Here is a 15,352-nt window from a genome sequence, read left to right as displayed (position 1 = left end):
TGCCAATAAAACGTTTCTGACCTTGAATTCATTGTGAAATCAGAGCCGATACGATCAGGTTCAACGCGACAAAATCAATCTCGAGTCACAGCCAATCAGAAGAGCTTGTGGGCGGAGTGTCTGCAAGCAAAATGGACAAATACTTAATCAAATTCATAAATATACCACTACTTAAACATTATTGAAAATACATTGTCATAGAACAGACTTGTTTGATCACACAGAGCTGACGTTCTTCTTCGTTTTATTTTCAGGATCTGAGGTGAATTATTACATTTACATTTATGCATTTGGCAGACGCTTTTATCCAAAGCGACTTGCATTGCATTTCAAGCTACACATTTACATTCTTATCAGTTCTTCTGATTATCCATTCTGTTATCCAGCTGTCAGTGTGTGTATAAAGGTCACCCAAACTGATATTCAAACACTCATTAGACGCTTTTAACATTAAGTAAAGCACATAAACAATACCTGAGATATTTTCATTGTCATATATATATTAGGGCTGTCAAATGATTAATCACGATTAATCACATCCAAAATAAAAGTTTTTTTTACATAATATATGTGGGTGCACTGTGTATAATTATTTTGTATATATATAAATACACACACATGCATGTATATTTAAGAAAAAATATTATTTATATATAAAATATTTATATTTATATATAATATAAATTATATATAAATCTATATACAGTATATACATGAAAATATTTCTTAAATATATACAAGCATGTGTGTGTATTTATATATATTAAATAATTATACACAGTGCACCCACATATATTATGTAAAAAAAACTTTTATTTTGGATGTGATTAATCACGATTAATCATTTGACAGCCCTAATATATATATATATATATATATCACTTATCAAATATATAAAACATTAATGTGACAATGGGATGGTTTTATAAACAATTTCCAGAGAAGTTCTTCCTAATAAAGCACTGTTTTACAAAAATAAAATATAGAGAATGCATGCAATTTGAAAATTAAATTTTGTAAAAATCTCCTGAAGAACATTTGAGAGTACAGTACAATAGTTTAATGTTTACAGTAACATGATAGAGTCTCAAACAATAGATCCACATTAATATTTCATTAGTCTATTTCTATCTTCCAATCCATGACACAAGCAAACCTAATCCAAGCTAAATTGAGACTTAAACTTAAACTCAGCTGAGAGGATGCGAATGTGAATGAATATTAAGGCTGTAAATCATCAGAAACAACATGGAATGATAAAACAACAAAAAGGCAACAACGAGTATATTTGCTTGTATAAATGTTGACAGCACTAACAGAAGAGGAAATATCATAAGTATAGACATAACTTTTTTTTAAAATTTGTTAGATATTTTGATGCGCATTCTTTGGACCCGGCTTAAACCTCGACAGTAAAGCTAGAATTACTGGACCAAATCTGTTATTGCCATATCGAAATTTTAGAAAGACTTAATATGCCATATTGAATCTGACACCAATGAAAACAAGGCTGTGAGAGATATTAAACTAATTGTTTACCTAATGAAATTAGCATTTCAATAAATTAAGTGAAAAAAAATAATATGCAGGGGGGACAAAAAGAAAAAATGATGCTTCATTGATGTTATATTAGAATTACCGTAATTACGAGTTCCTGATTAATAAAACCAACTGGTAACATTACTAGTTGACTGTTGACTGTAATGTTATACAAAAATAACCAAAATTGCAGCAGCTCCAAGAGATATAGTTAGTTAGATATTTGGATGCATTAGTTTGATATTTACTATATTTTGATAAAGTTTTAATATTATGATAATATTAATATAAAGATGGTGTAAATGTACTTCTATCCCTCACAGCTTCATGTTCATTCACATCTAAAGTGATTAGAGTGTAAAGCAAGAACAGTCATGATGTGCTGACTGAAAATGAAATATAAACATTACAACATTTTTAACTTATTTTATTTCAGTAATTTCTGCAACATTTTAGTTTAATTTGAAGTACTAAAATATCAAACTAAAACTGAAATAAAAAGTAAACTAATAAAAAAAATCCAAAACTAACAAAAACATACCTACAAAATTAACTCAAATTAAAATTCAAAATATAAAAAATAAAAGCTAGCTCAAGATATGAATAAATCAATAATGTTATCTCAAAGACACTAAATGTGTTTTGACGCAGATAATGGATGGATACTGAAACTCACCCCCCACAGGCTCATCTTCAGCTCAAACTCTTTTTCTCCCTCAAAGATCAGACGGATTTTCAGCTGCCGAAAAAATCATTCATCAGACAACAAAAGTACAGACAATTAATAAATAACATCCCCACACTGGACAATGGCAACAAAAATTGTTCTGTTTCTTTTCTTCTGAAGCAGCATGCGTATTTAGACACCATCCAACACAAAAACACATTTATTTGCGTGTAAGATGTTCTGCTGAGATCTGAGAATGAGACACTTCCTGCAATACTAAGAAAATCCGAGAAATCTGTTGTGCGTCTCTTACAACACAACCAACCCTGAAGAAAGCAAGAGATAAAGAAAGAAAGAGGGTTTGTTAGAATGTCTTTTAAAGGAAAAACATGCATTATTGCACCCAGAACAATACAAAAACATTTCTCAGAAGAATGACATCAATAAGTACCAGTAAACAGTACAAAATAAAAGCAATGTGCACTTAAGTTGCAATTATGCAATTCTGCAATACGGGCACTATAGCCACGTTTACAGCTGGTATTAAGATGCATTTTGGTCACAAGTGGACGACACTAAATACACGTGTAAACGGGGTTTTGAGCTTGTTCACTTTCGATCACTTCTAGAGGTAGTTGAAAACGCATTTGACCGGATTGCTTTCGTAGTGTAAACATTCATGTGGTCAAATGTGAAAGATCTGAAAAAGCCAATATATTTCCCCCGCCTATAGACCCTCACCTCAAAGACATCAGGACAGAAGTGGTTTAAAGAGGACAAAAGTGACGGATTAAAACATCAGGTGTAAACGGGTGTGTGTCTCCCTCATCCACTTGTGATCCGATCGACCAAAACACATCTTAATACCAGATGTAAACAGGGCCTAGAATGAAAAGAATAAATACTTAATATATCCACGATCTTCAGACACTCACCTTCAGAGCATCATGAAACACAGGAACTCCAGGATGGTTCGTACACGCATCTGCAAAACACATCAGTCATGAAACTCTAGAGGGCGCAGGCTGATGGTCTTTTACATGCAATCTGCAAGCAATCACATCATTACTGCATGGCACAAGCTGATTGGCCTCTGCTGATCCTGCAGCCAATGAGATCGCTTGCTCAACATTTAAAAGTCTGGTTGTTTGTTTGCTGTAAGCTGGTCCTGAAGTTCCTCTGAACCCCTCCTCCATTTACATTTACATTTACATTTATTCATTTAGCAGACGCTTTTATCCAAAGCGACTTACAAATGAGAACAATAGAAGCAGTTAAACTAACAGTAGGACAACAATACGTAAGTGCTATAACCCCTCTCAGTTCAATTTTAGTGCAGGTTTTTTTTTTTTTTTTTTTTATATAGAATAGAAGAGAAGAGAAAGTGTTAATTCTACTGAATCAAGTGCTGCCGAAAAAGATATGTCTTCAGCAGTTTCTTGAAAGTGGCTACTGACTCAGAAGCTCTGGTTGAGTTAGGCAGGTCATTCCACCAACAGGGAACAGCCATGGTAAAGGTCCGAGAAAGAGATTTTGAGCCTCTTTGAGATGGTACCACAAGACGACATTCGCTAGCAGAGCGCAGGTTTCTGGATGGCACATAAGTCTGGAGTAATGAGTTTAGGTAAGATGGAGCAGTGCCAGTGGTTGTTCTGTAGGCAAACGTCAGTGCCTTGAATTTAATGCGAGCGGCAACTGGCAACCAGTGCAATTGTGTGAGGAGAGGAGTGACGTGTGCTCTCTTCGGCTCATTGAAGACTACTCTGGCTGCAGCATTCTGGATCAGTTGTAGAGGTTTAACAGAGCAAGCTGGAAGACCAGCCAGGAGAGCATTACAGTAGTCCAGTCTGGATAAAACAAGTGCTTGGACAAGGAGTTGTGTGGCATGCTCTGTAAGGAAGGGCCTGATCCTCCTAATGTTGTGCAAGGCAAATCTGCAGGACCGGGCAGTTCTAGCAATGTGGTCTGTGAATTTCAACTGATCATCAATTACAACCCCAAGGTTCTTAGCTGACCTTGATGGAGTTATGGATGACGAGCCTAGCTGAATGGAGAAGTTGTGATGAAGTGTTGGGTTGGCCGGGACCACAAGTAGCTCTGTCTTCGCAATGTTTAGTTGAAGATGGTGGTCCTTCATCCAGCCAGAAATGTCTGTCAGGCAGGCTGAGATACGAGCAGCTACCGTCGGATCGTCAGGCTGGAATGAGAGGTAGAGTTGCGTGTCATCAGCGTAGCAATGATAGGAAAAGCCATGTTTCTGAATCACAGATCCTAGTGATGTCATGTAGATGGAGAAGAGGAGTGGTCCAAGCACTGAGCCCTGAGGCACCCCAGTAGCTAGATGTTGGGTCTTAGATGCCACACCTCTCCACGACACCCTAAAGGACCTACCTGAGAGGTAAGACTCAAACCATTGGAGTGCAGTTCCCGAGATGCCCTTCATCTTTAGGATTGACAGGAGGATCTGGTGGTTAACTGTGTCAAAAGCAGCAGACAGATCCAGCAGGATGAGGACTGAGGATTTGGAAGCTGCTCTTGCCAGTCTCAGAGCTTCAATTACTGAGAGCAGGGCAGTCTCAGTTGAGTGTCCACTTTTGAAACCAGACTGATTGTCGTCCAGGAGGTTGTTCTGTGTAAGAAAGGAGGAGATCTGGTTGAAAACAACTCGTTCAAGTGTTTTCGCGACAAATGGAAGAAGAGATATCCTCCTCCCCAGCTCCACCTGTCTAGATCTGCTACAGGATTTATGTATATTATTTATGCAGCAACAGCATATCTTACATGATCTGTGTATCTATTAGCAGTAGCGAGTCCATACTTGCTCTGTAACAGTAATAATCAACAGCAGTGTAGCAGATCTAATCCAGCCAGACCAAATACATTAACATTACCATAATTACATGCTAAAACTATCCAAGAGTTGTCATGATTGAAATTATTTAACACTTTTAAACACTTAATAATGTTACACGTGATTCTATTCAATCAATTATTTTAACGTTTGTAAATGATATAATCATTATTAGTGGCAGTGGTAGCCTAAATTATTGTTAATACATTTTTTACATTATTGTTCTTATTAAATTATTTTTTTCTTTTTCTTTTCATGAATACATTTTTCTTGAATCAGTGTAACTGAAACTGAACGACGGAGAAAAAACCATGTAAAACAATGTTTCAAGGATTTTCTGTAAATTGTTCATTTAAAAGTTCAAGAAAAAGCTCTATTATAATTAGGTGTAAACTTGGGTAACACTTAAAATAATATTAACATACATTATATGCATGTTTGTCAAGCAGTGTCAGCGTGGCATGTGATCACAAATATCAGTTTAATATATTTATTATTATTATTTAATAATAATAATTAATATAAAAATATACAATCTAAATTATTTTAAAGTTAATGCTTCAAGTAAAAAAAATAAGGCAAACAAATTAAATTAAATGATGTGACATTTTCCTTTACAAATGCATGATCTTTTATACATTAAATGTTTGATGATCTTTTATTATTAAGGAGGATAGCACATAATTCATTGAGCTCTATATGCAGTGCTGGCCAGTTCACAATAACACACACATGATATTCTACAAAGCAAGCTTATATACTTCTATTAACAACACTGCATATTTCTGACTCTGTTGTGTTTCTTACAGAAACAGAGCCATGCATGCTCTCGTTTGGCCATTGAAATGTAAGAGTAAGAAGGTAAATAATAGATAACGCGATATACAAAATAATAAGTAACACTTTCGATCATGAATAAACTTTGTAACTAGATTAGTGTAACACACACTCACCCTCTGGATGGATTTCTGGATCTAATCGCTGCCCGCTCTCATATCACTGTTTTTAGTTGTTGGTTTGAGAAAAACTTGCCATCAAGAGGAATATGACAGAAATTAACATTGCAATTAGTAATTAACTGTGTTTAGAGACAGGAGGGGAAAAAAACAAGAAACCAGTAAAAGAATGTGAAGATTTATTTGGAAACATTAATAGATCATCATATAAAAAAATAGATTAATAATAAAAAACATATTTGACAGAAATAAATGTTCAGTGAAATTATTTGCATAATCTTTGTCTTCCTCGTTGGTATAATTTACAACATCTCTTCTGTAGACAGACTCTTGATAAAACTTATAACACTTTTCCCAGCGCTGTCTGTATTGCACAATAAATCTATTGTCTAAGGCTTGTTTTCACTTTAACCGTTTGACACGTATTTTGAGTGTTTCACCTTCTACATTGTAATCAATATCTAATAAACTTGAAACAATTCAAAGCTGCTATTTTCAGCACTCATTTTCATGAGCCATTACTATTATAAAACAAGAAAGTGGTGTGAAGTCACACACACACGTCAGTGTGATCGCTGTGTGTTTCTGTGTCTTCAGTCTCTGTAGCGGCTCTTTATTCACCATCAGCTGATCCTGAGGAAACTGAACTGACGTCTAAACACAGAGTCCTACAATAAAACACACAGACACACACATATGAGTATGAGACATTACTGAGTCACATCACATCTGGAGATCATTTCAAGAAAACAGCCAGAGATATTAGTATATTCATATTACAGCCAGAGATATTAGTATATTCAAATTACAGCCAGAGATATTAATGAAAAACTGGAAAAGATTAAGAACAGCAAGTGATAAACAACTCTCACTTCATCACACACACACACACACACACACACACCACGTTTACATGCAAACAAATAATCTGTTAGTAAATCAGATTGACGGCTCGGACTGAAAAGTCTTCATGTAAACTCCTTAATCGAATGAGCTCGATCTGAATGAAATGTCGATCGGATTGGGTGTTTTATTCCTTCTCTAATCTGATCGAGAGGACATGTAAACACTTGATCAGATTGAAAACCCAAACTGGAAAGTTCTGTGTGTGTGCAATGGCGTAATGACGTGTGATGCGTACGAGCTGTTGTAGTTGTTGAATGAAGTGTCATGAATGACCAACACAATCTCACGGCCTTCAGTCCTTCTCTCAGACTCTCATCCACAGGCTGTTTCGGGTGCAGGTACGGGTGTTTTTACTGTGTGATAAATATAAGCAGCGCGGCACAACGGTTCATGTGCTCATCGTCTCCTAATTAGGACCTTACCCGTAATATATTAATATTAAGTCTGCTGTTTAAAACAAACAAAGTAGGAGAATAGTATGTGCAAACAGTGGGAAATATTCGTGCAGTGTGTGTATGTCAAAAACTCAATTTGAACCTTGTGACATATAAACACACACATCAACCCGATCACTTTATGTATCGTTCATGTAAACACTACGCTTGGATTCATCAATCGAATGAATTAATTCCAATTGAAACAAAAGTTGTGCATGTAAACATGTAAGGGATGAAAATATTCATATAGACCTAGCCTATTCATAGATCATATTCACATCACAGAATTAAACTCTTATTAAAAACAGTTTACAGAGACTAAAGTGGAGCTGAATTATTATCTTATATTCTCCAGTTTCACACATATGAGACCTGTTACTGAAATTGGGTCAATTTAAAGACTTGGAGAAAATCTACTCACAGTAGTATAATATCTCCAGTTTATAATGTGGATCATCCTTCAGTTTAGAGAGCAACTTCACTCCTGAATATCCAATATTATTCCCAGACAGATTCAGTTCTCTCAGGTGTTCAGGGTTTGATCTCAGAGCTGAAGTCAGAGCAGCAAAACCTTCATCTGTGACGCCACAATCCCTCAACCTGTAGAGAACAACGACACACACTTCACTCTCTCAGTTCAGATCAGATCAGTTTAGCAGAGAATACATTATTAAAGAGAAAGTTCAAACTTAAAGCACAAATTAATATGTTTGAGGGATCATTAGATAGAGATCTAAAATGTCACAAAACATGATCATACAACAAGTATCATTCAATCAGGAAAAATAATCTCTTATTTGCACTATATCAAAATTCAGTCTTGTGCAAAATCTGCTTTAACCCTCTGGGGTTGTTCGTTTTACAGTCACACTTGGGTTGTTCGGGTCCAAATGGACCCAAAGGGCGGGATTCGTATTTATAAAAAAAAAAAAAAATTTTTTTTTTTTTTTACTTGTTTTTTATAATATTTTTTCTTTTCTTTTTTGGTGTTTTGAGAAAATTTCAAAACTAAAAAGAATTTATAATTAAGATTAATGCAGTAATTATGACCAATTTCCCCCCCATTGAATGTAATAACAAATATATATATATATCTATATATTTTTTTTTAAAAGCTGTATTTCATTTTAGAGTCAAGCCTAGGCCTCATGAAAACAATTTTTGAAATGAGATGGATGCCATCTGCTGGACACACTGAGCATTTAAAAAATGCAAAACACATGTATAATCTGAATTTTTTGGTGTTTTTGTGTATAAAAGTGTGTTTGTGTGTGTGGATGTGTCTGTTTTGCACTCTTGATGTTTTATAGATTCACCCCTTCACTGTTGTGTGCTTTTTTTTCTGGATCATGGCTGATTTGTAGATTGTACGCACAAAAAAACTCTGTATTTTCACATTTTTACCAATTTTCCATTCATTTCCTATGGGGGTCCATTTGGACCCGAACATCCTGAGTGTGACTAATTTTTTTACAACCACTTAGACTATTCACATCCTGCCCCCTAATTTTTTTGGGTGTTCATATACCAAATACCAACAAAGTCACCAAATTTCGGACCATTACGAGGAAGCTGTGATTTAAAAAAAAAAAAATTATTTGAATGCTTCGGGTCCATTTGGGCCGAACAACCCCAGAGGGTTAATAAATGACACTATTCACTACATAGGTCAGTTGTACTGTTACTTAGATCTGTACTATGTAATATGCATGGAGTGTCAATTAGTGTGTGTGTGTGTTTTCATTTTACAAAATTAAAAACGATACTTTCTAAAGAGTCAATGCAGAAAGATGAACATAATTAACAGTAAGAATGAATCCAGCATGTTCTTCATTTCTCAGTTCTGACGGCGTTGAGCTCGAGTCTGTTTAAAGTCAAGAGACTGAAATGTTGATTGTGTGTGAAAGTGTGTATTTCAGTGTGACTCGCAGTCCTGCAGTTTCATGTTATTGAGGATCAGCTCGTGTGTTCAATCATTTACAGCTCAATAATCTGAACTCACAGCAGCAGAAAGAGGCTGAACACTTCAAATATACTTTACATTGTGATTCATGTGTGAGAGTCAAATATGATCTTACCACAGTATCTCCAGTTTACAGTGAGGATTCTGTAGTACATCAGACAGCAGATTCACTGATTTTCCTATTTTATTCTCAGACAGATTCAGTTCTCTCAGGTGTTCAGGGTTTGATCTCAGAGCTGAAGTCAGAGCAGCAAAACCTTCATCTGTGACGCCACAATACCTCAACCTGTAGAGAACAATGACACACACTTCACTCTCTCAGTTCAGATCAGATCAGTTTAGCAGAGAATCCATTATTAAAGAGAAAGTTCAAACTTAAAGCACAAATTCATACGTTTGATGGTACATTTGATTGAGATCTAAAAGTCGCAAAACATGATAATAAAAAACTAAAGTATCATTCAATCAGGAAAAATAATCTCTTATTTGCACTATATCAAAATTAATTCTTATGCAAAATCTGCTTTAATAAATGACACTATTCACTACATAGGTCAGTTTTACTGTTAAGACGACTGCACACTGTGTGATTTTGGCCGTCTGAGACTAAATTTGCACATCGTAAAAGTTTCCTCTGATCTTAGGCCAAACCTGAAGTGTTTGATGGTTAGTTTGATATTAGAGCTGCACGACTGATCGAAATGAAACCGCACGCGATCTGGTAAAGGCTGAGATTATTTTATGCACAGTTTGTCAGTGAAGTACGGCTCTGTGATCGGTAGTAAATGCTGCTCGATCTGAAAGCCAGAGGGCGTCTCACTCACTCACACACACACACACACCACTAAATATTCCCCACCGCAGAAGAACGATAACACACATCATTCCAGGAAACCCCTATGGGCATCATACTATCTGTAGCTGAATAAACAGAAGATTGAAACGCTTTGATTTATTAAATGAGGGCTTGAGACGAAGAACCATATAAGTCCATATTTTCAAATTTTGAATAATGACATTTTTTTAATTTGGACTCTGAATATTATATATATTTTTTTTTTTTTACTTGAAGATAGACAACAAAAGTTTCACAATTCTAATGAGATAAGATTTTTTAGTATCAATCTTAAAAATAAAAAGTTAGAGTAATTTACATTTCTGGAATGTGGAAGAACAGTATAAGTCCAGTTAATGTGGAATAACAGTATAAGTCCAATTCATCATATCACTTAAACCACTGGAGATTTGATTCCTTTATCTTAGTTTTAATACAGTAACAGAACCTTAAAGAAAATATTAAACATTTCTTTCTTTCAATTTCTTTTATTTTTTTACCAACATAAATCACAGAACAAAAACACAGACAATACAGTACGAACAATGAACAATACATAGGCCTACTTATAGTACAGAAAATAAACGTCATTACAAACAATAAACCGTACATACAATCAACAATACATACAAACAATAAACAACAGTAATAACTGTAAACAATACATATTTACAATACACACATACATCATCATCATTCCTTGCTATGGTTCCATATGCTAGTTTACCATTTTATAATACATTTCATAAATCACCCCATTCATTCATTTACTAAATAAATAACTATATATTCCTATTATACAACATAATATAAGGCATACAAGATAAACTACAACTACTATTATGATTAATTTTACACAATATACACAATATACCCCACCTTACCCTGCACATGACCTACACATACCAGGCTACTCTTCGCATTCTAATGCCCCATAAAATGCTTGGGCCTCCGCTGGCATGTAGGCTAGCATTTTCATAAGATCCCGGTGCTTCTCCTTCTTGACGGGCAGAGGGTCCTCATAAGCACGAGCATACGTGGTGGAGAACAAGGGAGCTGGAGGTGGTTGATTCTTCCTCTGTTTGGTGATCAGCCAGGTCTTCCATCCCTCGTAGAGGCTGTGGCTCCCTTTTGTGTGGACACACCATGGATCAGCAGCTGAAATCATGATTCAACAAGAAATTCAATAAAGATTCTTCTTTCACGCACATATCCCCAACACTGTTAATCTCAGAAGACCTACTCTTTTGTTTTTTACCTGTCACTTTCAACCACATCATGGATGTGATTAGCAAGCCAGGTGGACGCTTTAATGTTGCATCAGGGAGCTGCCTGAAGTCCGGACATTTCATCTCAATGACTTTGAATGGATGCTGCTGCCTGGCTCTACGGATCATCTCGGCGACATCGCTGGGGGTGTGGAGTGTGGACACCTTACGCCTCTTGTCCAGCGTGGCAAAGGAACGGTCACAGGGAAGGAAGGAGTGACCAGACACCATGAACTTCTGCTCTATCTGACTGAAGTACCTTCTAGATACGAGCAGGGCCATGAGGTTTAGGACTCGCCAGTTGTTGTTCTGCCCACAGCATCGGTCACTATAGATGACGAGCTTCCGTTCCTTTGGCTGGACTAGGGGAGCAAAAGATGTTTCTGCCCACTTCAAAAGACAGCTTGCCACCTCGATGGAACCTCTGTGAGCGATGCCCTCATGCCAGAGGCACATTGTAGGAGGATCGTCAGTGCCCATCTCCTGGATACAGAGGTTGTAGTTGGCCAGCTGCCGTTGATAGTACACGTTGGAGTGTGTCAGGTTTGGCGTGAACACTACCCCCTGCATGTCGATACAAATGACATGGCAGTCATCATTGGCTTTGGCCCACTCTATGTCAGCCTGCAACTGGGTGTACGCTTTTTCAGCTTTCCGGTGGTGAAGCTCACTCTCGGCTGCGATCTTCAACCTTTCTCCTTCTGTTGTAGCAGCTGTTAATTTTAAAAACAGGGCGTCACATTTCGCACAAGTGTCACTTCTTGGCTGCCCAAAACTGAGGTTCTGCTGCTTGAAGATGTCCCTATAGAGCCAGAACTTTGCAGTGGATGTTGGATTGTGTTCCTTGTACAGGCGGAACATGCGGAGCAGGTTTAAATCAGGGCTCAGGTACTCCCTCTCCACATCTCCCTTCATTCGTGAGTAGTGGTTCGGTTGGCGTGGGAAGCTCAAGATATGCTCTCGTATCCCCTCTCTCACTGCAGGATGAATGCTATGAGGCCTAAAAAATAAACACCACAACTCATGAACAAGGGAAATATAATAAACTATGCTGGTCTGTTTTGCACAATTGCATTGTTTCTGTTACCATAAATGTATAATTATAAACATTCCTCTAAACTATAGGATTTTGTTTTTCACATACAGTCATTAAAGGGATACTTCAAGATTTAGCATTAAGCTTTGTATCATTAGAAAACCGAATTCTTTTTAGTATTTTCGAATTACCATGCTTTTCTCCCTCATATCCCTCTGAGATGAGAGATTTATGTATTTTTTGTCTGGAAAAAATCCTCCGATGACGCAAAAATTGTCATTGTTTACATGCACATCTTTTGTTTCAATCTAACTGAATTTATTCCGATTTGTGAATCTGAATGTAGTGTTTACATGGATGCTAAACATGTGATTGATTGATGTGTGCATTTTAGCATTGCAATCTGGGAGTTGTTGTCTTTCATCCCCATAAATCAAAAATACATTTTCTGGCTTTTAGAAGGCTCCATTCAAAAATAATTTCACATTTCTACTACATAAATGACCCATTTTAAATACACATTAATCTTTCCAGAGCTGAATATCTCTTTAAGATCCACATGTTGTAATGATACAAAGAATAATCATACATTACATTTGCATTGCACTTTATCTCTAATATCGATTTCAAAGTGCAAAAATATGTTTCCTGACTGGGCAACAACAGTGAGCTGAATCCTAACCATTACGGTATGTGCACACTGGCGTTATAGGGTGGCAAGGCACCCAACGCTCTATAATGCCAGCGTCCAGTCCACCATTAGACCAGGGAATGTTGTAGGTGTGACAATGGTGCAGCTTTAAAAACTAACAGGACGAGAGCATGAGGTCCTTCAAGATTTGTTTTTTTTTTTACTTACCTGTTCTTATGTTTTCCTCTGAAGTCCTCTAATGGAGACCTGACTTTAGCTACCTGCTCTGTTCCCTCAGACTGACTGCCTAACTTTTCTTGAATAACCTTTTCAAAGATAAGTAACTTTAAATAAATATGTTATGGACAATGTATCTAATTAAAATCATGCATGTAATAAAAAGTTAACAAACGGAAAAGGCTAGGCTATATAAAACTTGCCTGTAGGCGACTGTTGGTCAGTTGAAAGACTGACATAAATGTGAGTTTACAAACAGCAAGTCTTTGGCCTCCTTGTTGCACATGGTACTTGAAGGTGTACTTCCTCTTAGTAATCTCAGTGTCAGGCCCACGTGGTCGTCTGCGACTCACCTTGTGCTAGAAGTAAAAAGACATGAAGTAAAAAGACATTTACCATAGCGTAGCAGGCTAGCCGTATTGTAGAGCTGTCAGGTTAAGGTCATTAAGTACGTGAGTAGGCTTTGGTTAGGAGAATGAATAAGCATTTTAGGGCACCAAAGCGCTGTGGTCTGACTGTAATGCACTTGGTGGCCTACTTGATGCTGATCATCCTTCATCCATCCTCACAAAATTTAACATTTACAGTGATCAGGCACATGTGCAGTCTTAGTGAATTGAAGGCATACAGTAGTATTCAATTCACTGGTTATTTCATGGGCCTACATTGTGATGCATTGCATACTGTTGACATGATATGGTCATGAATTGCTTAAGTTAGCCTACCTGCTCCAAACCAGAGAGAATGATAGCCTGCTGCCTCTCATAAGAGACAGCATAAAACTCTGTGAAGAGCTGGAGTTTTCTTTGTTCTGTTAGGCTTGAACACTGCCTGGGACACGTCTCCTTGCACACCTTGCCCTTAACAAAAACAAAGTCACATTAGAGGTTTTTTTGTTATATATAGCTATAGAACACTAGAGCTATTAGCAGCTATTAAGGTTACTACCTATAATATATAACGTAACAGCTTACACAATCAATGCATTTTTTTATTATTACCTTTTATTTATTAAAAAATGAGTAACAAACAAATATAGCATACAATATTACAAAACAAAGTGTTGCATAAATGGTAACATGGGATCCAAAAAGTAGCCTATATCAAAATATTTTAAACACGTCAATGACTTTTTTTTTATTTTATTTTTTTTACCAATTTCAGTGAAGACATAAAGCAATCAAAGTCTAATTTTCTCAGCTTTCATTTCGACCCATTCATGACTTGATTCGCTAAACAGTCAGAGCTGTATGAACATTAGTAACGTTAGACGCCCAGTAATATGCCCCCTGACTGTAACCAGCTACGTTACAAAGTAACTGGCTAGCCAGACATCAAACGCAGCTATAATGTTTCGATTCATTTATCCTCGGTTATAAGGAGTAACTTAGTAGCCTACAGAATTAATTTCGACCCATTCATGAATTGATCCGTTAAACAGAGTGAGCTATATGAATGAACTGTAGTAACGTTAGACGACGCGCAGGAGCCTACACGCCCCTCTGACTGTAACAGTAACGTTAGCTGCTAAGTTAGATACTTTGTATACGGTTCTTTCACTCACCTCTTTCGGTGGACTTTTTCCTCGTTTTTGCTCTCCTCTCCGGTTCACATATGGTTTCCCAGCATCCCTCAAAGACTTCCTTGCTCTGTCCTTCCATTCATTCATGTTCGCTCTCCTTTTTTTGCCGAGGTTTTGCCGTGTAATGTCCGCAGCGGACATGAAAGCAACCGGCGTCTCCATTTTTCGTTAGTGGACATAAACGGTTTTTCCGCGTGAGACTATTTTAAAATTTAAAATACAGAGTTTTGGTCGCGCGAACACACCCCCAAAGTGATTCTGTATACAAAGTGGCACACATACATTCAAGTCACATGGTTATCTCAATTTTTGTTTTTTTGGACTTATACGGTTGTTCGTCGCATGAACACAAATGTTGTCTTTTGTTGGACAAAAGGTTCATAAAAGCTTCTCATGTTTGGAAAGATGTTTGATGTGTGTTGCTTTTTCAAATGCACAATAAAA

The 15,352-nt window shown here is 36.7% G+C and overlaps 1 protein-coding gene across 3 annotated transcripts in view; it reads right to left on the bottom strand.

Annotated features, from left to right (window-relative positions):
• Window positions 1-70: 70 nt before the first annotated feature.
• LOC130101183 (NACHT, LRR and PYD domains-containing protein 3-like) overlaps window positions 71-15,352 on the bottom strand; it is a 39,466-nt gene continuing 24,184 nt past the window's right edge. For all 3 annotated transcript variants that reach the window (XM_056266778.1, XM_056266779.1, XM_056266780.1), the window contains 3 exons: window positions 9,435-9,605; window positions 7,778-7,956; window positions 71-120 (listed from right to left, as the gene is read on the bottom strand). In XM_056266778.1, the coding sequence (XP_056122753.1) occupies window positions 86-120; window positions 7,778-7,956; window positions 9,435-9,605 (385 nt within the window). In that variant the 3' untranslated portion in view covers window positions 71-85. The remainder of the gene's footprint in view (window positions 121-7,777; window positions 7,957-9,434; window positions 9,606-15,352) is intronic.

This window comes from Rhinichthys klamathensis, unplaced genomic scaffold (assembly GCF_029890125.1).
Source record: "Rhinichthys klamathensis goyatoka isolate OS25496 unplaced genomic scaffold, OSU_Roscu_1.1 h1tg000253l_1, whole genome shotgun sequence".
Taxonomy (NCBI): domain Eukaryota; kingdom Metazoa; phylum Chordata; class Actinopteri; order Cypriniformes; family Leuciscidae; genus Rhinichthys; species Rhinichthys klamathensis.
This window is presented reverse-complemented; position numbering and strand designations above follow the sequence as displayed.